The 22446-nt window shown below is 46.1% G+C and overlaps 1 protein-coding gene across 1 annotated transcript in view; it reads right to left on the bottom strand.

Moving 5' to 3' along the window:
- The window catches only part of LOC311126042 (fibroblast growth factor receptor 3-like), a gene marked incomplete at both ends in the record, with an annotated part of 261688 nt that overhangs the window by 41161 nt on the left and 198081 nt on the right, over positions 1-22446 (bottom strand). The window contains 2 exons of the mRNA XM_084200070.1: positions 11206-11384; positions 21750-21894. Of these exons, the coding sequence (XP_084056196.1) occupies positions 11206-11384; positions 21750-21894 (324 nt within the window). The remainder of the gene's footprint in view (positions 1-11205; positions 11385-21749; positions 21895-22446) is intronic.

The following is a 22446-nucleotide window of genomic DNA, read 5'->3' as shown; positions in this document are numbered from 1 at the left end:
GTTGTAAACTGTACCATACTGTAGGGTACTGTACTATACTGTAGGATACTTCAACATACTGTAGTATAATGTACTATAAATCAAATCAAATCAAATTTTATTTGCCACATGCGCCGAATACAACAGGTGTAGACCTTACAGTGAAATGCTTACTTACAAGCCCTTAACCAACAATGCAGTTTTAAGAAAATAAAAAAAAGTGTTAAGTAAAAAATAAATAAAATAAATAATTAAAAAGCAGCAGTAAAATAAAATAACAGTAGGGAGGCTATATACAGGGGGTACCGGTACTGTACTATACTGTTGGATACTGTAGGATACTGTAGAATACTGTAGGGTACTGTAGGATACTGTAGGATACTGTAGGATAGTGTAACATGCTGTAGGGTACTGTAGGATACTGTAGGATACTGTAGGATACTGTAACATACTGTAGGGTACTGTAACATACTGTAGGATACTGTAGGATACTGTAACATGCTGTAGGATACTGTAGGGTACTGTAGGATACTGTAACGTACTGTAGGGTACTGTAGGATACTGTAGGGTACTGTAGGATACTGTAACATGCTGCAGGGTACTGTAGGATACTGTAGGATACTGTAGGATACTGTAACGTACTGTAGGGTACTGTAGGATACTGTAGGATACTGTAACATGCTGTAGGATACTGTAGGGTACTGTAGGATTCTGTAGGATACTGTAGGATACTGTAACATACTGTAGGGTACTGTAACATACTGTAGGATACTGTAGGATACTGTAACATGCTGTAGGATACTGTAGGATACTGTAGGATACTGTAACATACTGTAGGATACTGTAGGATACTGTAACATACTGTAGGATACTGTAGGATACTGTAACATGCTGTAGGATACTGTAGGGTACTGTAGGGTACTGTAGGATACTGTAGGATACTGTAACATGCTGTAGGATACTGTAGGGTACTGTAGGATACTGTAGGATACTGTAGGATACTGTAACATACTGTAGGGTACTGTAGGATACTGTAGGATACTGTCCTATACTGTAGAATACTGTAACATGCTGTAGGGTGTGTAGGATACTGTAGGGTACTGTAGGATACTGTAGGATACTGTAACATGCTGTAGGATACTGTAGGGTACTGTAGGATACTGTAGGATACTGTAGAATACCGTAACATGCTGTAGGGTACTGTAGGATACTGTAGGATACTGTAACATGCTGTAGGGTGTGTAGGATACTGTAGGGTACTGTAGGGTACTGTAGGATACTGTAACATGCTGTAGGATACTGTAGGGTACTGTAGGGTACTGTAGGATACTGTAGGATACTGTAACATGCTGTAGGGTACTGTAGGGTACTGTAGGGTACTGTAGGATACTGTAGGATACTGTAACATGCTGTAGGGTACTGTAGGGTACTGTAGGATACTGTAACATGCTGTAGGATACTGTACTATACTGTAGGATACTGTAACATGCTGTAGGATACTGTACCATGACATACTGTAGGATACTGTACTATACTGTACTATACTGTAGGATACTGTACTATACTGTATAATACTGTAACATGCTGTAGGATACTGTAGGGTACTGTAGGATACTGTACTATACTGTAGGATACTGTAACATGCTGTAGGATACTGTACCATGACATACTGTAGGATACTGTACTATACTGTACTATACTGTAGGATACTGTACTATACTGTATAATACTGTAACATGCTGTAGGATACTGTAGGGTACTGTACTATACTGTAGGATACTGTAACATGCTGTAGGATACTGTACTTACACATGCTGTACTTTGCTCCATTCATCTTTCCCTCGATCCTGACTAGTCTCTCAGTTCCTGCCACTGAAAAACATCCCCACAGCATGATGCTGCCACCACCATGCTTCACTGTTGGGATGGTGCCAGGTTTCCTCCAGACGTGACGCCTGGCATTCAGGCCAAACAGTTCAATCTTGGTTTCATCAGACCAGAGAATCTTGTTTCTCATGGTCTGAGAGTCCTTTAGGTGCCTTTTGGCAAACTCCAAGCGGGCTGTCATGTGCCTTTTACTGAGGAGTGGCTTCCGTCTGGCCCCTCTACCATAAAGGCCTGATTGGTGGAGTGCTGCAGAGATGGTTGTCCTTCTGGAAGGTTCTCCCATCTCCACAGAGGAACTCTGGAGCTCTGTCAGAGTGACCATTGGGTTCTTGGTCACCTCCCTGACCAAGGCCCTTCTCCCCCGATTGCTCAGTTTGGCCGGGCGGCCAGCTCTAGGAAGAGCCTTGGTGGTTCCAAACTTCTTCCATTTAAGAATGATGGAGGCCACTGTGATCTTGGGGACCTTCAATGCTGCAGAAATGTTTTGGTACTCTTCCCCAGATCTGTGCTTCGACACAATCCTGTCTCGGAGCTCTACGGACAATTCCTTCGACCTCATGGCTTGGTTTTTGCTCTGACATGCACTATCAACTGTCAACTGTAGAACTCCAATCAAGTTGTAGAAAAATCTCAATGATGATCAATGGAAACAGGACATTTAACACTATAGACTGTAACAAGACAGGGTTACCTTTAACACTATAGACTGTAACAAGACAGGGTTACATTTAACACTATAGACTGTAACAAGACAGGGTTACATTTAACACTATAGACTGTAACAAGGCAGGGTTACATTTAACACTATAGACTGTATCAAGACAGGGTTACATTTAACACTATAGACAGTAGACTGTAACAAGACAGGGTTACATTTAACACTATAGACTGTAACAAGGCAGGGTTACATTTAACACTATAGACTGTAACAAGGCAGGGTTATATTTAACACTATAGACAGTAGACTCTGTAACACAGTTTGTTTCATGTGTAAGTCATAAAACCTTGTGTCATTGTTCTGGTCTCCAGGGGTTGGTTCCCTTGCGCTCAATGTAGGAACTGATTGCCCGTATATTTTTCATAAAAAATAATATCCCCTTTTTCATGAAGTAGATTTTATTGAATGTCACTCATTCTATTGCACTCTATTCTAACCAAGCCTGCATTACCAGTTCCTATCAGTAGGTGTCAGTATGCACTAGCTAGTCGAAAAAGACTGATGCCATGATGCCATGGCTGCCTGTCTCTGTATTTGTGAAAGTTATGGTGGTGCTAGAATCCATAAATTATCTCTTTCTGCATTAGCCATCCATCTGTTATGGTAGGACAAATTAGCTAGCAACAGCAAGCTAGCTAGATAAATTACCATGAATGTTTCATGTCCGCAAATTAATATAGTTGGTTCAGAGTTAGTTTTGATATTTCAACCTGCGTGTCCTGATCGCGTCTGGTGTGGATGGACAAAATCAACATGCGTGCGATGGCGCACACAGACTTATCATCATGTTACAGTGTACAGTCAGTAAGCAGTTCAATAAGCAGTTTATCAGTTACACTGACGGGCCCCAGTGGCAATAAATTAGTAAAACCAAAAACGTACCTTGATTTGGAAGAGTTCCAGTGTTGTGTTGGACAGTCATAACCAGCTAGCTGACATAGCATCCCTCTGTTTGAGCCAGATGTTTGAGTAGGCTAAACTAGCTAGCTGCATTTGCTAGGTAAGTAAGTGAAACTGAAAGTGAAAAAGAAAAAGAAATGATGAAATATCTCTCTCTATCTCGCTCTTGCTTCTCCTTCATTTTTGAATAAATTAATTAGTTCAAAACTGTTCAACTATTATCTTTCTCTCTCTTTGAGTCAACTACTCACCACATTTTATGCACTGCAGTGCTAGTTAGCTGTAGCTTATGCTTTCAGTACTAGATTCATTCTCTAAACTTTTGATTTGATTTGATTTATTAGCCGACGCCAAAGGCGACAGATAGTCTTACTGGGGTCCGACATACAATGAAAAGACATTACAGACAAAATACTTTACAATATACATACATTTAAAAACATTAACATGTAGTGTGTGTGCATCTATCAGTTACACATACATGTCAGTACATACACACAACAAGTAGGTCACATGGGGGGAGAGGCATTTTGCCGTGAGGTGTTGCTTTATTTGATTTTTGAAACCAGGTTTGCTGTTCACTTGCTCTATATAAGATGGAAGGGAGTTCCATGCACTCATGGCTCTGTATAATACTGTACGTTTCCTTGAATTTGTTCTGGACCTGGGGACTGTGAAAAGGCCCCTGGTGGCATGTCTGGTGGGTAAGTGTATGTATTAGGTGATGTGTGTAAGTTGACTATGCAAATAATTTGGAATTTCCAAATAAATCTGATAAAATAAAGAAGTGACACAGTCAGTCTCTCCTCAACTCTTAGCCAAGAGAGACTGGCATGCATAGTATTAATATTAGCTCTCTGATTACAATGAAGAGCAAGACGTGCCACTCAGTTCTGGGCCAGCTGCAGCTCAACTAGGTCTTTCTCTGCAGTACTTGAGATTTGATTGGGTGAACAACATGTCAGTTCATGCTTCAAGAGCTCCAATAGGTTGGAAGACGTCCTCCGGAAGTTGTCAAAATTACTGTGTAAGTCTATGGAAGGGGGTGAGAACCATGAGCCTCCTAGGTTTTGTATTGTAGTCAATGTACCCAGAGGAGGACGGAAGCTAGCTGTCCTCCGGCTACACCATGGTGCTACCCTACAGAGTGCTGTTGAGGCTACTGTAGACCTTCATTTCAAAATAGTGTATTTTAATCAATTATTTGGTGACGTGATTATATTTAGTATAGGATAACTTTTTTAATGTTTTACTATTTTTATTTTTATGGAATTCACTGAGGAGGATGGTCCTCCCCTTCCTCCTCTGAGGAGCCTCCACTGACTGAGTATACCAAACATTAGGAACCCCCCCCCCCCCCCCCCCCCGCGTTGGAGAACTACGGGGAGTTTGCTCGCCTCCTTCGGGCGGTCTTTGATCACCCGCCCTAAGGTCGAGAGGCGGGCGAGCGGCTGGTTCACCAGGGGCAGGGGACGAGGACTGTGCAGGACTTTGCTTTGGAGTTTCGGACTCTTGCAGCGGGGTCCGGGTGGAACGAGTGGGCCCTTATCGACCATTTCCGGTGCCATCTGCGGGAGGACGTCCGACGGGAGCTAGCTTGCCGGGACACCATGTTGTCTATCACGCAACTGGTGGACATGGCCATCCGTTTGGACAACCTGCTGACAGCCAGAGGACGTCCTGGAAGGGGTCTGCTCGTTCCCAGCCCGGCCGACTCGGATCCCGAGCTGATGGAGCTGGGTGGAGCCGCCTTCCGAGAGAGCGGAGGACGACAGCGACAGTGTCATCAACGCTCTTTTGGGTCTGGAGGCGGTAGGCAGGGCACTCTCGCATCACCCCAGGTATCGAACACCCACACTCGTTCAGAGCCTCTGCTGCACACTGTACCCCTACCCATCTACTTTCCAGATCACATGGTAGTTCCCCAGTGTAAGGCGCTAGTCGATTCAGGCGCAGCTGGTAACTTTATGGACAGGGTATTCTCACGCCGTCTAGGTATTTCATTGGTTCCCCTATCCATTCCACTCCCCATCAGAGCACTTGATAGTCAACCGTTAGGGTCCGGGTTGTTCAGGAAGTTACTGCACCAGTCACCATGGCTACCCAGCAGATCACTTTTTTATTTTATTTTATTTTTTAAAGATTTTTTTCACAAACATGCTTTCTGAATTTAAAAGTAATCCTAGAAGTAATCTAGTTTTTCAAAAGTATCTGTAATCTGATTTCAATATATTTGCTGATAACGTAATGATTACAGTAACAGTTATTTGTAATCCATTACATATAATCCTTTACTCTCCAATCCTGTGCACTATATAGGGAATAGGGCTGTCCATAGGGCTCTGGTCTAAAGTAGTGCACTATATAGGGAATAGGGCTGTCCATAGGGCTCTGGTCTAAAGCAGTGCACTATATAGGGAATAGGGCTGTCCATAGGACTCTGGTCTAAAGTAGTACACTATATATTCCAAGATGGCGAAGTAGTGCAGTCCTGTTTCTGTCATGTGTCTGTAAATAGCCTGTAAATACCCTGTTTATTTTGTATTTTTCGTACATATTTCCCTATCAGACTTTTCATCCTTCTACAAAATATACTTTCCTGCAACCCGCCTCACTCAATGTGGAACGGATTCTATTATTGACTTACCTTTTATCTAGAATCTAGAATCTCCAGTTGAAACTAGCTAGCCAGCTAACTAGCTACTTGCTATTAGCCACAGCTAGCGGTGTTTTCACCCAGAACATTGGATTTTTTTCCGCGGGATTAATTTTAATCACTGGACATTGATCACCGGATATTCGGCCAGTCTGCACAGCGCGTTATCGACCCAGAACATATCAGTTTTTCCGCGGAATCACTGATTCACTGGACCTTTAACTCCGGATTCATCGCTACTAGCTGGCTACAACAAAACGGACGCTGTGGTCTGGCTAATCAACCTGAGCTAGGCCCATCTCCCGGCTATCTACCGCTCTATCAACCGGACGGGACCACATAGTATTGACACGGAGCCCCGCCGATCCTACACGACTGGTCTGCCGACGAAATCGTCTGATGTGGTTACGACGTAACCACGAAGATTCCATCCATCTGCTAGCCCTGGCCCGTTAGCACACGCTTACTCACTAAACTGAACTAGCTACTGAACTAGCTACTTGCTATTAGCCACAGCTAGCAGTGTTTCACCCAGAACATTTGATTTTTTCCCGCGGGATTAATTTTAATCACTGGACTTTGATCACCGGATATTCGGCCAGTCAGCACTGCGCGTTATCGACCCAGAACATATCAGTTTTTCCGGCGGAATCACTGGACCTTTAACTCCGGATTCTTCGCTACCAGCTGGCTACAACAAAACGGACGTAGCACACGCTAGCCGTGGCCTCTTACTCACTAGCACTTCACCACCGGACCTTATGATAACTCAGCTATACAGCTGATATCTGCTGGACTGTTCCTTTTTACGGTACTACATCCTGTTTATGTTTAGCCTCAGCCCAAACATGGTTAGTTTATTGTTGTTTCGGTTATTTCTAATTGTACTATATCACTGTAGACCCCCCAGCCTAGCTAAACCTGCCTTAGATAGCTCCTTTGTCCCTCCACCCATACACGCGGAGACCGACTCAATTGATGCCTCTAGAGATACTATCTCTTTCAGTGTTACCCAACGCTTAGGTTTACCTCCACTTTACTCATATCCTTCCATATCCTTGTCTGTACATAATGCCCTGAATCTTTTCTATAACACCCGGAAATCTGCCCCCTTTATTCTATGTACCCAACGCACTAGAAGACCAGTTCTTAAAGCCTTTAGCCGTATCCTTATTCTAGTCCTCCCCTGTTCCTCTGGTGATGTAGAGGCTAACCCAGGCCCTGTAGCCCCCAGTATCACTCCTACTCCCCAGGAGCTATCATTTGTTGACTTCTGTAATCGCAAAAGTCTTGGTTTCTTGCACATAAATATCAGAAGTCTACTTCCTAAGTTTGAGTTATTCACTGCGTTAGCACACTCTGCTAACCCTGATGTTCTAGCAGTGTCTGAATCCTGGCTCAGATAGCCTGCAGAGCTCTATCATACTATCCAGGTCTGTGCCCAAACAGTTTGAGCTTCTACTTCAAAAAATCCACCTTTCCAGAAATAAGTCTCTCACTGTTGCCGCTTGCTACAGACCCCCCTCAGCCCCCAGCTGTGCCCTGGACACCATATGTGAATTGATTGCCCCCCATTTATCCTCTGAGTTTGTACTGCTTGGTGACCTAAATTGGGATATGCTTAATACCCCAGCCATCCTACAATCCAAGCTAGATGCCCTCAACCTCACGCAAATTATCAACGAACCTACCAGGTACAACCCTAAATCCTTAAACATGGGTACCCTCATAGATATCATCCTGACTAACATACCCTCTAAATACACCTCAGCTGTCTTCAACCAGGATCTCAGCGATCACTGCCTTATTGCCTGCGTCCGTAACGGGTCCGCGGTCAAACAACCACCCCTCATCACTGTCAAACGCTCCCTAAAACACTTTAGCGAGGAGGCCTTCCTAATTGACCTGGCCCAGGTATCCTGGATGGATATAGATCTCATTCCGTCAGTAGAGGATGCCTGGTTGTTCCTTAAAAGTAATTTCCTCTCAATCTTAAATAAACATGCCCCATTCAAAAAATACAGAACTAAGAACCGATATAGCCCCTGGTTCTCCTCAGACTTGACTGCCCTTGACCAGCACAAAAACATCCTGTGGCGTACAGCATTAGCATCAAATAGCCCCCGCGATATGCAACTTTTCAGGGAAGTTAGGAACCAATATACACAAGCAGTCAGGAAAGCAAAGGCTAACTTTTTCAAACAGAAATTTGCATCCTGTAGCACTAACTCCAAAAAGTTTTGGGACACTGTAAAGTCCATGGAGAATAAGAGCACTTCCTCCCAGCTGCCCACTGCACTGAGGCTAGGAAACACTATCACCACCGATAAATCTACAATAATCGAGAATTTCAACAAGCATTTTGCTACAGCTGGCCATGCTTTCCATCTGGCTACCACTAACCCGGCCACCAACTCTGCACCCTCTGCTGCAACTTGCCCATGCCCCCCCCGCTTCTCCTTCACACAAATTCAGACAGCTGATGTTTTGAAAGCGCTGCAAAATCTGGACCCCTACAAATCAGCTGGGCTAGACAATCTGGACCCTTTCTTCCTAAAACTAGCCGCCGAAATTGTCGCAACCCCTATTACTAGTCTGTTCAACCTCTCTTTCATAACGTCTGAGATCCCCAGAGATTGGAAAGCTGCCGCGGTCATCCCCCTCTTCAAAGGGGGTGACACTCTAGATCCAAACTGCTACAGACCTATATCCATCCTGCCCTGCCTTTCGAAAGTATTCGAAAGCCAAGTTAATAAACAGATCATCGACCATTTCGAATACCACCGTACCTTCTCCGCTATGCAATCCGGTTTCCGAGCTGGTCACGGGTGCACTTCAGCCACGCTCAAGGTCCTAAACGATATTATAACCGCGATTGATAATAGACAGTACTGTGCAGCCGTCTTCATCGACCTGGCCAAGGCTTTCGACTCTGTCAACCACCGCATTCTTATTGGCAGACTAAATAGCCTTGGTTTCTCAAATGACTGCCTCGCCTGGTTCACCAACTACTTCTCAGATAGAGTTCAGTGTGTCAAATCGGAGGGCCTGTTGTCTGGACCTATGGCAGTCTCTATGGGGGTGCCACAGGGTTCAATTCTTGGGCCGACACTTTTCTCCGTGTATATCAATGATGTCGCTCTTGCTGCTGGTGACTCTCAGATCCACCTCTACGCAGACGACACCATTTTGTATACATCTGGCCCTTCATTGGACACTGTGTTAACAAACCTCCAAACGAGCTTCAATGCCATACAACAATCCTTCAGTAGCCTTCAACTGCTCTTAAACACTAGTAAAACTAAATGCATGCTTTTCAATCGAACGCTGCTGGCACCCGCCCACCCGACTAGAATCACCACTCTCGACGGGTCTGACCTAGAGTATGTGGACAACTACAAATATCTAGGTGTCTGGTTAGACTGTAAACTCAACTTCCAGACTCACATAAAGAATCTCCAATCCAAAGTTAAATCTAGAATCGGCTTCCTATTTCGCAACAAAGCCTCCTTCACTCATGCTGCCAAACATGCCCTCGTAAAACTGACTATCCTACCGATCCTTGACTTCGGCGATGTCATTTATAAAATAGCCTCCAACACTCTACTCAGCAAATTGGATGTAGTCTATCACAGTGCCATCCGTTTTGTCTCCAAAGCCCCATACACTACCCACCACTGTGACCTGTACGCTCTTGTTGGCTGGTCCTCACTACATGTTCGTCGTCAAACCCACTGGCTCCAGGCCATCTATAAATCACTGCTAGGCAAATCCCCGCCTTATCTTAGCTCATTGGTCACCATAGCAGCACCCACCCGTAGTCTGCGCTCCAGCAGGTATATCTCACTGGTCATTCCCAAAGCCAACACCTCCTTTGGCCGCCATTCCTTCCAGTTCTCTGCTGCCAATGACTGGAACGAATTGCAAAAATCTCTGAAGCTGGAGACTCTTATCTCCCTCAATAACTTTAAGCATCAGTTGTCAGAGCACCTTACCGATCACTGCACCTGTACACAGCCCATCTGAAATTAGCCCACCCAACTACCTCATCCCTATATTGCTATTTAATTTGCTCTTTTGCACCCCAGTATCTCTATTTGCACATAATCTCTTGCACATCTAGCATTCCAGTGTTAATACTATTGTAATTATTCTGCACTATAGCCTATTTATTGCCTTACCTCCATAACTTGCTACATTTGCACACACTGTATATATATTTTCTGTTGTATTTCTGACTTTATGTTTTTTTTTTACCCCATATGTAACTCTGTGTTGTTTTTGTTGCACTACTTTGCTTTGTCTTGGCCAGGTCGCAGTTGTAAATGAGAACCTGTTCTCAACTGGCTTACCTGGTTAAATAAAGGTGAAATAAAAAAAAAAAAAAAATATATAGGGAATAGGGCTGTCCATAGGACTCTGGTCTAAAGTAGTGCACTATATAGGGAATAGGGTGTCATAGGGCTCTGGTCTAAAGTAGTGCACTATATAGGGAATAGGGCTGTCCATAGGACTCTGGTCTAAAGTAGTGCACTATATAGGGAATAGGGCTGTCCATAGGACTCTGGTCTAAAGTAGTACACTATATAGGGAATAGGGCTGTCCATAGGACTCTGGTCTAAAGTAGTGCACTATATAGGGAATAGGGCTGTCCATAGGACTCTGGTCTAAAGTAGTGCACTATATAGGGAATAGGGCTGTCCATAGGACTCTGGTCTAAAGTAGTGCACTATATAGGGAATAGGGCTGTCCATAGGACTCTGGTCTAAAGTAGTGCACTATATAGGGAATATGATGTCATTAGGGACACACACATTATGTCTACAGTAACAGAGACAGAGACGAAGGTTTGAAGGTTTGAAGGTTTGAAGGTTTGAAGGTTTGAAGGTTTGTATGTTTGAAGGTTTGAAGGTTTGAAGGTTTGAAGGTTTGAAGGTTTGAAGGTTTGTATGTTTGAAGGTTTGAAGGTTTGAAGGTTTGAAGGTTTGAAGGTTTGTATGTTTGAAGGTTTGAAGGTTTGAAGGTTTGTATTTTTGCTGGAAATCTTGTATCTACTTTCTGTTACCTGTCTCTTTAAGGGGAACTTGGAGAGTTTCTGTATGGGCGGGGAGGGCAGGGTCTTCTGGGTAGACATCCTCATACGACAGAGGATGATGATGACGACGGCCAGGATGAAGAGCACGCAGCCCGTCACATAGATCAGGATGTCAGCATAGTCATCCTCCTTGTCACCATCCTCCAGCGCTGGGAGAGGTTAGGGGATAGAGGTCAGGGGCTAGATGTTAGAGGTCACAGAGTTAATGTTGGACCACATTCATAACCACAACTACACTACATCCATTGCAGCCGGGTCCCAGATCTGTTTGTGCTATCATGACCACTGCTTATACCTCATCAACATGTCTGGCATGACAATGTGTAATAAGGAGTTGGCAACTTGGCAAAAGAGCAGAAACAGACTGCCACCCAGGCTTCAACCATTGTGTTGTTTAAATGTGTTGATTAATACCATCCTAAACGTGTCTTTACTCAGCAACACACTGGAATAACAGCACCTGAGGTTTGAACAGACAACTCTTCTAGAAGCAGAGTGAGCTAAAAGGTGACTGTACCGTACTGAACTGAGCTCACTAACCCTAACCCTAACCCTAACCGTACTGAACTGAGCTCACTAACCCTAACCCTAACCCTAACCGTACTGAACTGAGCTCACTAACCCTAACCCTAACCCTAACCGTACTGAACTGAGCTCACTAACCCTAAACCCTAACCCTAACCCTAACCCTAACCGTACTGAACTGATCTCACTAACCCTAAACCCTAACCCTAACCGTACTGAACTGATCTCCCTAACCCTAACCCTAACCCTAACCCTAACCGTACTGAACTGATCTCACTAACCCTAAACCCAAACCCTAACCGTACTGAACTGATCTCCCTAACCCTAAACCCTAACCCTAACCCTAACCCTAAACCCTAACCCTAACCGTACTGAACTGAGCTCACTAACCCTAACCCTAACCCTAACCGTACTGAACTGATCTCCCTAACCCTAAACCCTAACCCTAACCCTAACCCTAACCGTACTGAACTGATCTCACTAACCCTAAACCCTAACCCTAACCGTACTGAACTGATCTCCCTAACCCTAACCCTAACCCTAACCCTAACCGTACTGAACTGATCTCACTAACCCTAAACCCAAACCCTAACCGTACTGAACTGATCTCACTAACCCTAACCCTAACCCTAACCCCAAACCCTAACCGTACTGAACTGATCTCACTAACCCTAAACCCTAACCCTAACCATACTGAACTGATCTCCCTAACCCTAACCCTAACCCTAACCCTAACCCTAACCGTACTGAACTGATCTCACTAACCCTAAACCCAAACCCTAACCGTACTGAACTGATCTCACTAACCCTAACCCTAACCCTAACCCCAAACCCTAACCGTACTGAACTGATCTCACTAACCCTAAACCCTAACCCTAACCGTACTGAACTGATCTCCCTAACCCTAACCCTAACCCTAACCCTAACCGTACTGAACTGATCTCACTAACCCTAAACCCAAACCCTAACCGTACTGAACTGATCTCACTAACCCTAACCCTAACCCTAACCCTAAACCCTAACCCTAACCGTACTGAACTGATCTCAATAACCCTAACCCTAACCCAAACCTTACTAAACTGATCTCACTAACCCTAACCCTAACCCTAACCCTAACCCTAACCCTAACCGTACTGAACTGATCTCACTAACCCTAAACCCTAACCCTAAATGTACTGAACTGATCTCACTAACCCTAACCCTAACCCTAACCGTACTGAACTGATCTCACTAACCCTAACCCTAACCCTAACCCTACTGAACTGATCTCACTAACCCTAAGCCCTAACCCTAACCCTAACCGTATTGAACTGATCTCACTAACCCTAAGCCCTAAGCCCTTTAGTTGAGCTCACTAACCCTAAACCCTAAACCCTTTAGTTGAGCTCACTAACCCTAAACCCTAAACCCTTTAGTTGATCTCACTTACCCTAAACCCTTGAGTTGATCTCACTAACCCTAAACCCTTGAGTTGATCTCACTAACCCTAAACCCTAAGCCCTTTAGTTGATCTCACTAACCCTAAACCCTTTAGTTGATCTCACTAACCCTAAGCCCTAAGCCCTTTAGTTGATCTCACTAACCCTAAGCCCTTTAGTTGATCTCACTAACCCTAAGCCCTAAGCCCTTTAGTTGATCTCACTAACCCTAAGCCCTAAGACCTTTAGTTGATCTCACTAACCCTAAACCCTAAGCCCTTTAGTTGATCTTACTAACCCTAAACCCTAAGTCCTTTAGTTGTTCTCACTAACCCTAAACCCTAAGCCCTTTAGTTGATCTCACTAACCCTAAACCCTAAGCCCTTTAGTTGATCTCACTAACCCTAAAAGCTAAGCCCTTTAGTTGATCTCACTAACCCTAAACCCTAAGCCCTTGAGTTGATCTCACTAACCCTAAACCCTAAGCCCTTTAGTTGAGCTCACTAACCCTAAACCCTAAGCCCTTTAGTTGATCTCACTAACCCTAAACCCTAAGCCCTTTAGTTGAGCTCACTAACCCTAAACCCTAAGCCCTTTAGTTGAGCTCACTAACCCTAAACCCTAAGCCCTTGAGTTGATCTCACTAACCCTAAGCCCTTTAGTTGATATCACTAACCCTAAACCCTAAGCCCTTGAGTGGATCTCACTAACCCTAAACCCTAAACCCTTTAGTTGATCTCACTAACCCTAAACCCTAAGCCCTTAAATTGATCTCACTAACCCTAAACCCTAAGCCCTTTAGTTGATCTCACTAACCCTAAACCCTTATGTTGATCTCACTAACCCTAAACCCTAAGCCCTTGAGTTGATCTCACTAACCCGAAACCCTAAGCCCTTTAGTTGATCTCACAAACCCTAAACCCTAAGCCCTTTAGTTGAGCTCACTAACCCTAAACCCTAAGCCCTTTAGTTTATATCAATAACCCTAAACCCTAAGTCCTTTAGTTGAGCTCACTAACCCTAAACCCTAAGCCCTTTAGTTGATCTCACTAACCCTAAACCCTAAACCCTTTAGTTGATCTCACTAACCCTAAACCCTAAGCCCTTGAGTTGATCTCACTAACCCTAAACCCTAAGCCCTTTAGTTGATCTCACTAACCCTAAACCCTTTAGTTGATCTCACTAACCCTAAACCCTAAGCCCTTTAGTTGATCTCACTAACCCTAAACCCTAAACCCTTTAGTTGATCTCACTAACCCTAAACCCTAAGCCCTTGAGTTGATCTCACTAACCCTAAACCCTAAGCCCTTTAGTTGATCTCACTAACCCTAAACCCTAAGTCCTTTAGTTGAGCTCACTAACCCTAAACCCTAAGCCCTTTAGTTGAGCTCACTAACCCTAAACCCCAAGCCCTTTAGTTGAGCTCACTAACCCTAAACCCTAAGCCCTTTAGTTGATCTCACTAACCCTAAACCCTAAGCCCTTTAGTTGAGCTCACTAACCCTAAACCCTAAGCCCTTTAGTTGAGCTCACTAACCCTAAACCCTAAGCCCTTGAGTTGATCTCACTAACCCTAAGCCCTTTAGTTGATCTCACTAACCCTAAACCCTAAGCCCTTGAGTGGATCTCACTAACCCTAAACCCTAAGCCCTTTAGTTGATCTCACTAACCCTAAACCCTTTAGTTGATCTCACTAACCCTAAACCCTAAGCCCTTTAGTTGATCTCACTAACCCTAAACCCTAAGCCCTTTAGTTGAGCTCACTAACCCTAAAACCTAAGCCCTTTAGTTGAGCTCACTAACCCTAAACCCTAAGCCCTTTAGTTGAGCTCACTAACCCTAAACCCTAAGCCCTTTAGTTGAGCTCACTAACCCTAAACCCTAAGCCCTTTAGTTAAAGTAAACACAGTCAGGTAAAACAACCAGCGTGTTGAGGTTTGTGTTAACAGCTAAAACGTTTTCAGGCGTTTTGAGATTTTAAAGGTGTTAAATAGTGTAATAACAATGTAATCAACCACAAACCACATCTTCCTGCAGATAGAGTAATTATACCATAACACGGATGAGTTGCTTAGATTATAAGGGATGAGTTGCTCAGATTATAAGGGATGAGTTGCTCAGATTATAAAGGATGAGTTGCTCAGATTATAAGGGATGAGTTGCTCAGATTATAAAGGATGAGTTGCTCAGATTATAAAGGATGAGTTGCTCAGATTATAAAGGATGAGTTGCTCAAAATATAAGGGATGAGTTGCTCAGATTATAAGGGATGAGTTGCTCAGATTATAAAGGATGAGTTGCTCAGATTATAAGGGATGAGTTGCTTAGATTATAAAGGATGAGTTGCTCAGATTATAAGGGATGAGTTGCTTAGATTATAAGGGATGAGTTGCTTAGATTATAAGGGATGAGTTGCTCATATTATAAGGGATGAGTTGCTCAGATTATAAAGGATGAGTTGCTCAGATTATAAGGGATGAGTTGCTTAGATTATAAGGGATGAGTTGCTCAGATTATAAAGGATGAGTTGCTCAGATTATAAAGGATGAGTTGCTCAGATTATAAGGGATGAGTTGCTCAGATTATAAGGGATGAGTTGCTCAGATTATAAAGGATGAGTTGCTCAGATTATAAGGGATGAGTTGCTTAGATTATAAGGGATGAGTTGCTTAGATTATAAGGGATGAGTTGCTCAGATTATAAGGGATGAGTTGCTCAGATTATAAGGGATGAGTTGCTCAGATTATACGGGATGAGTTGCTCAGATTATAAGGGATGAGTTGCTCAGATTATAAAGGATGAGTTGCTCAAATTATAAGGGATGAGTTACTCAGATTATAAGGGATGAGTTGCTCAGATTATAAAGGATGAGTTGCTCAGATTATAAGGGATGAGTTGCTTAGATTATAAGTGATGAGTTGCTTAGATTATAAGGGATGAGTTGCTCAGATTACAAAGGATGAGTTGCTTAGATTATAAGGGATGAGTTGCTCAGATTATAAAGGATGAGTTGCTCAGATTATAAAGGCTTTTAAGGTTGCTTAGATTATAAGGGATTTTAAGGTTGCTTAGATTATAAGGGATGAGTTGCTCAGATTATAAGGGCTTTTAAAGTTGCTTAGATTATAAGGGATTTCTAAGAGGCTGGCGGTTATTAAATGTTTTAATTTTATGCCATTTAGCAGACGCTTTTATTAAAAGCAATTTACAGTCATGTGCGCATACATTTTAACGTATGGGTGGTCCCGGGATTAAACCCACTACCCTGGCATTACAAGCGCCATGCTCTACCAATTAAGCTATAGAGGACCACGGGGGGTCATAGTTCAGTCTAGGAGGCTGGGGGACATAGTTCAGTCTCTAGGACTCTGGGGGACATAGTTCAGTCTCTAGGAGGCTGGGGGACATAGTTCAGTTTAGGAGGCTGGGGGACATAGTTCAGTCTCTAGGAGACTGGGGGACATAGTTCAGTCTAGGAGGCTGGGGGACATAGTTCAGTCTCTAGGAGGCTGGGGGACATAGTTCAGTCTCTAGGAGGCTGGGGGACATAGTTCAGTCTCTAGGAGGCTGGGGGACATAGTTCAGTCTAGGAGGCTGGGGGAAATAGTTCAGTCTAGGAGGCTGGGGACATAGTTCAGTCTTTAGGAGGCTGGGGGACATAGTTCAGTCTCTATGAGGCTGGGGGACATAGTTCAGTCTCTAGGAGGCTGGGGGACATAGTTCAGTCTAGGAGGCTGGGGGACATAGTTCAGTCTAGGAGGCTGGGGGACATAGTTCAGTTTAGGAGGCTGGGGGACATAGTTCAGTTTAGGAGGCTGGGGGACATAGTTCAGTCTCTATGAGGCTGGGGACATAGTTCAGTCTAGGAGGTTGGGGGACATAATTCAGTCTAGGAGGCTGGGGGACATAGTTCAGTCTAGGAGGCTGGGGGACATAGTCCAGTCTAGGAGGCTGGGGGACATAGTTCAGTCTAGGAGGCTGGGGGACATAGTTCAGTCTCTAGGAGGCTGGGGGACATAGTTCAGTCTCTAGGAGGCTGGGGGTCATAGTTCAGTCTAGGAGACTGGGGGACATAGTTCAGTCTCTAGGAGGCTGGGGGACATAGTTCAGTCTCTAGGAGGCTGGGGGACATAGTTCAGTCTCTAGGAGGCTGGGGGACATAGTTCAGTCTCTAGGAGGCTGGGGGACATAGTTCAGTCTAGGAGGCTGGGGGACATAGTTCAGTCTCTAGGAGGCTGGGGGACATAGTTCAGTCTAGGAGGCTGGGGGACATAGTTCAGTCTAGGAGGCTGGGGGACATAGTTCAGTCTCTAGGAGGCTGGGGGACATAGTTCAGTCTCTAGGAGGCTGGGGGACATAGTTCAGTCTCTAGGAGGCTGGGGGACATAGTTCAGTCTAGGAGGCTGGGGGACATAGTTCAGTCTAGGGGGCTGGGGGACATAGTTCAGTCTCTAGGAGGCTGGGGGTCATAGTTCAGTCTAGGAGGCTGGGGGACATAGTTCAGTCTCTAGGAGGCTGGGGGACATAGTTCAGTCTCTAGGAGGCTGGGGGACATAGTTCAGTCTCCATGAGGCCGGGGGTCATAGTTCAGTCTAGGAGGCTGGGGGACATAGTTCAGTCTCTATGAGGCTGGGGGACATAGTTCAGTCTCTAGGAGGCTGGGGGACATAGTTCAGTCTCTATGAGGCTGGGGGACATAGTTCAGTCTCTATGAGGCTGGGGGACATAGTTCAGTCTAGGAGGCTGGGGGACATAGTTCAGTCTAGGAGGCTGGGGGACATAGTTCAGTCTAGGAGGCTGGGGGACATAGTTCAGTCTCTAGGAGGCTGGGGGACATAGTTCAGTCTCTAGGAGGCTGGGGGACATAGTTCAGTCTCTAGGAGGCTGGGGGACATAGTTCAGTCTCTAGGAGGCTGGGGGACATAGTTCAGTCTCTAGGAGGCTGGGGGACATAGTTCAGTCTAGGAGGCTGGGGGACATAGTTCAGTCTCTAGGAGGCTGGGGGACATAGTTCAGTCTCTAGGAGGCTGAGGGACATAGTTCAGTCTCTAGGAGGCTGGGGGACATAGTTCAGTCTCTAGGAGGCTGGGGGACATAGTTCAGTCTAGGAGGCTGGGGGTCATAGTTCAGTCTCTAGGAGGCTGGGGGACATAGTTCAGTCTCTAGGAGGCTGGGGGACATAGTTCAGTCTAGGAGGCTGGGGGACATAGTTCAGTCTCTAGGAGGCTGGGGGACATAGTTCAGTTTAGGAGGCTGGGGGACATAGTTCAGTCTCTAGGAGGCTGGGGGTCATAGTTCAGTCTAGGAGGCTGGGGGACATAGTTCAGTCTAGGAGGCTGGGGGACATAGTTCAGTCTAGGAGGCTGGGGGACATAGTTCAGTCTCTAGGAGACTGGGGGACATAGTTCAGTCTCTAGGAGGCTGGGGGACATAGTTCAGTCTCTAGGAGGCCGGGGGTCATAGTTCAGTCTAGGAGGCTGGGGGTCATAGTTCAGTCTAGGAGGCTGGGGGACATAGTTCAGTCTCTAGGAGGCTGGGGGACATAGTTCAGTCTAGGAGGCTGGGGGACAGTTCAGTCTAGGAGGCTGGGGGACATAGTTCAGTCTCTAGGAGGCTGGGGGACATAGTTCAGTCTCTAGGAGGCTGGGGGACATAGTTCAGTCTAGGAGGCTGGGGGACATAGTTCAGTCTCTAGGAGGCTGGGGGACATAGTTCAGTCTCTATGAGGCTGGGGGACATAGTTCAGTCTCTAGGAGGCTGGGAGACATAGTTCAGTCTCTAGGAGGCTGGGGGACATAGTTCAGTCTCTAGGAGGCTGGGGGACATAGTTCAGTCTCTAGGAGGCTGGGGGACATAGTTCAGTCTCTAGGAGGCTGGGGGACATAGTTCAGTCTCTAGGGGGCTGGGGGACATAGTTCAGTCTCTAGGAGGCTGGGGGACATAGTTCAGTCTCTAGGAGGCTGGGGGACATAGTTCAGTCTAGGAGGCTGGGGGACATAGTTCAGTCTCTAGGAGGCTGGGGGACATAGTTCAGTCTCTAGGAGGCTGGGGGACATAGTTCAGTCTCTAGGAGGCTGGGGGACATAGTTCAGTCTCTAGGAGGCTGGGGGACATAGTTCAGTCTCTAGGAGGCTGGGGGACATAGTTCAGTCTAGGAGGCTGGGGGTCATAGTTCAGTCTCTAGGAGGCTGGGGGACATAGTTCAGTCTCTAGGAGGCTGGGGGACATAGTTCAGTCTAGGAGGCTGGGGGACATAGTTCAGTCTAGGAGGCTGGGGGACATAGTTCAGTCTCTAGGAGACTGGGGGACATAGTTCAGTCTCTAGGAGACTGGGGGACATAGTTCAGTCTCTAGGAGGTTGGGGGACATAGTTCAGTCTCTATGAGGCTGGGGGACATAGTTCAGTCTAGGAGGCTGGGGGTCATAGTTCAGTCTCTAGGAGACTGGGGGACATAGTTCAGTCTCTAGGAGACTGGGGGACATAGTTCAGTCTCTAGGAGGTTGGGGGACATAGTTCAGTCTCTAGGAGACTGGGGGACATAGTTCAGTCTCTAGGAGGTTGGGGGACATAGTTCAGTCTAGGAGGCTGGGGGACATTGTTCAGTCTCTAGGAGGCTGGGGGACATAGTTCAGTCTAGGAGGCTGGGGGACATAGTTCAGTCTCTATGAGGCTGGGGGACATAGTTCAGTCTAGGAGGCTGGGGGACATAGTTCAGTCTCTAGGAGGCTGGGGGACATAGTTCAGTCTAGGAGGCTGGGGGACATAGTTCAGTCTAGGAGGCTGGGGGACATAGTTCAGTCTCTAGGAGGCTGGGGGACATAGTTCAGTCTCTAGGAGGCTGGGGGACATAGTTCAGTCTCTAGGAGGCTGGGGGACATAGTTCAGTCTAGGGGGCTGGGGGACATAGTTCAGTCTCTATGAGGCTGGGGGACATAGTTCAGTCTCTAGGAGGCTGGGGGACATAGTTCAGTCTCTAGGAGGCTGGGGGACATAGTTCAGTCTCTAGGAGGCTGGGGGACATAGTTCATTCTAGGAGGCTGGGGGACATAGTTCAGTCTAGGAGGCTGGGGGACATAGTTCAGTCTCTAGGAGGCTGGGGGACATAGTTCAGTCTAGGAGGCTGGGGGACATAGTTCAGTCTAGGAGGCTGGGGGACATAGTTCAGTCTCTATGAGGCTGGGGGACATAGTTCAGTCTCTAGGAGGCTGGGGGACATAGTTCAGTCTAGGGGGCTGGGGGACATAGTTCAGTCTCTATGAGGCTGGGGGACATAGTTCAGTCTCTAGGAGGCTGGGGGACATAGTTCAGTCTCTAGGAGGCTGGGGGACATAGTTCAGTCTCTAGGAGGCTGGGGGACATAGTTCAGTCTAGGAGGCTGGGGGACATAGTTCAGTCTCTATGAGGCTGGGGGACATAGTTCAGTCTCTAGGAGGCTGGGGGACATAGTTCAGTCTCTAGGAGGCTGGGGGACATAGTTCATTCTAGGAGGCTGGGGGACATAGTTCAGTCTAGGAGGCTGGGAGACATAGTTCAGTCTCTAGGAGACTGGGGGACATAGTTCAGTCTAGGAGGCTGGGGGACATAGTTCAGTCTAGGAGGCTGGGGGACATAGTTCAGTCTAGGAGGCTGGGGGACATAGTTCAGTCTCTAGGAGGCTGGGGGACATAGTTCAGCCTCTAGGAGGCTGGGGGACATAGTTCAGTCTCTAGGAGGCTGGGGGACATAGTTCAGTCTCTAGGAGGCTGGGGGACATAGTTCAGTCTCTAGGAGGCTGGGGGACATAGTTCAGTCTCTAGGAGGCTGGGGGACATAGTTCAGTCTAGGAGGCTGGGGGACATAGTTCAGTCTCTAGGAGGCTGGGGGACATAGTTCAGTCTAGGAGGCTGGGGGACATAGTTCAGTCTCTAGGAGGCTGGGGGACATAGTTCAGTCTCTAGGAGGCTGGGGGACATAGTCCAGTCTCTAGGAGGCTGGGGGACATAGTTCAGTCTCTAGGAGGCTGGGGGACATAGTTCAGTCTCTAGGAGGCTGGGGGACATAGTTCAGTCTCTAGGAGGCTGGGGGACATAGTTCAGTCTAGGAGGCTGGGGGACATAGTTCAGTCTCTAGGAGGCTGGGGGACATAGTTCAGTCTCTAGGAGGCTGGGGGACATAGTTCAGTCTCTAGGAGGTTGGGGGACATAGTTCAGTCTCTAGGAGGCTGGGGGACATAGTTCAGTCTCTAGGAGGCTGGGGGACATAGTTCAGTCTCTAAATATAAGGGCAACAACATGGAAACAGCATGGCTGACCTGTTACATGCAGTAATTATCAACACCCATACTACAACCATCTCTGAGGTGCTGATACCGAATAATGTTGTGCGACTGAGTGAATTACAAAATCATCTTCATGACCGGTTTAAATCGCTTCATCTTATTTCAAAGTTACATTTGTGGACAGCTTCAGACACAGATATGCTTGCATTCAACAAACAGCAAACAGCAGTTCTGAGATTCAACAGTCAACAGTTATGACATGTCCTTAGAGGGGAGGGGAGGAGAGGAGAGAGAGAGAGCGAGGGGGATATACCTGGGAGCACGGTGAGCCAAGCAGAGTGGTAAGCGTACCCAATAGAGTTCACTGCTAGACAAGTATACTCTCCTGCATCCTCTAAAGACACATTGGTAAGGAAGAGGCTCTCTAGTTCCTTATCCGTAGTGTTTATACCAGCCGTCTGGAGAGGAGGGGAAGAGGAGAGGAGAGAGGGATGGAGAGAGAGGAACAGAGAGAGTTCATAAACCAAATGCTCCAAGAGAAAATTCACCAAACACCAAATAAACATAGTCCCAAGAGAGACCAGTCACCATGGGAACAGAGGGTTAGAGGTCAGTGGTTAGGGGTCACAGGAAGCAGTACTGAAGACTGAAGACCTTATTCCACAGGATTCCACGCTGCTTGATGGGAAGGTCTTTACCACAACCTGAAAACAGCTGACACCCAGAGCAGCAGTAGAGAACCCGTTACCAAAATTTCCCTGAATATTTCACCACCACACCACATACTGAACCAAGCTGAGGAAGAGGGGAGGAAGGGGGAGGAAGGGGGAGGAGATGGGAGACGGGGTGAACACATTTTTGCTTTTGACTACAGGCTTTTGGAACTAGGACCAAAGGCCATATGGTCAGCACCATGGTATCTGTAAAAACACACTGCTGTAAAATAGAGGATAGGAAACACCATGGGTGTATTTCAGTAGAGGATAGGAAACACCATGGGTGTATTTCAA

This window comes from Coregonus lavaretus, assembly GCF_964263955.1.
Source record: "Coregonus lavaretus genome assembly, contig: HAP1_SCAFFOLD_417, whole genome shotgun sequence".
NCBI classification, from domain to species: domain Eukaryota; kingdom Metazoa; phylum Chordata; class Actinopteri; order Salmoniformes; family Salmonidae; genus Coregonus; species Coregonus lavaretus.
Note: the sequence above shows the minus strand (reverse complement) of the source record. Positions and strands in the feature narration are given on the sequence as shown.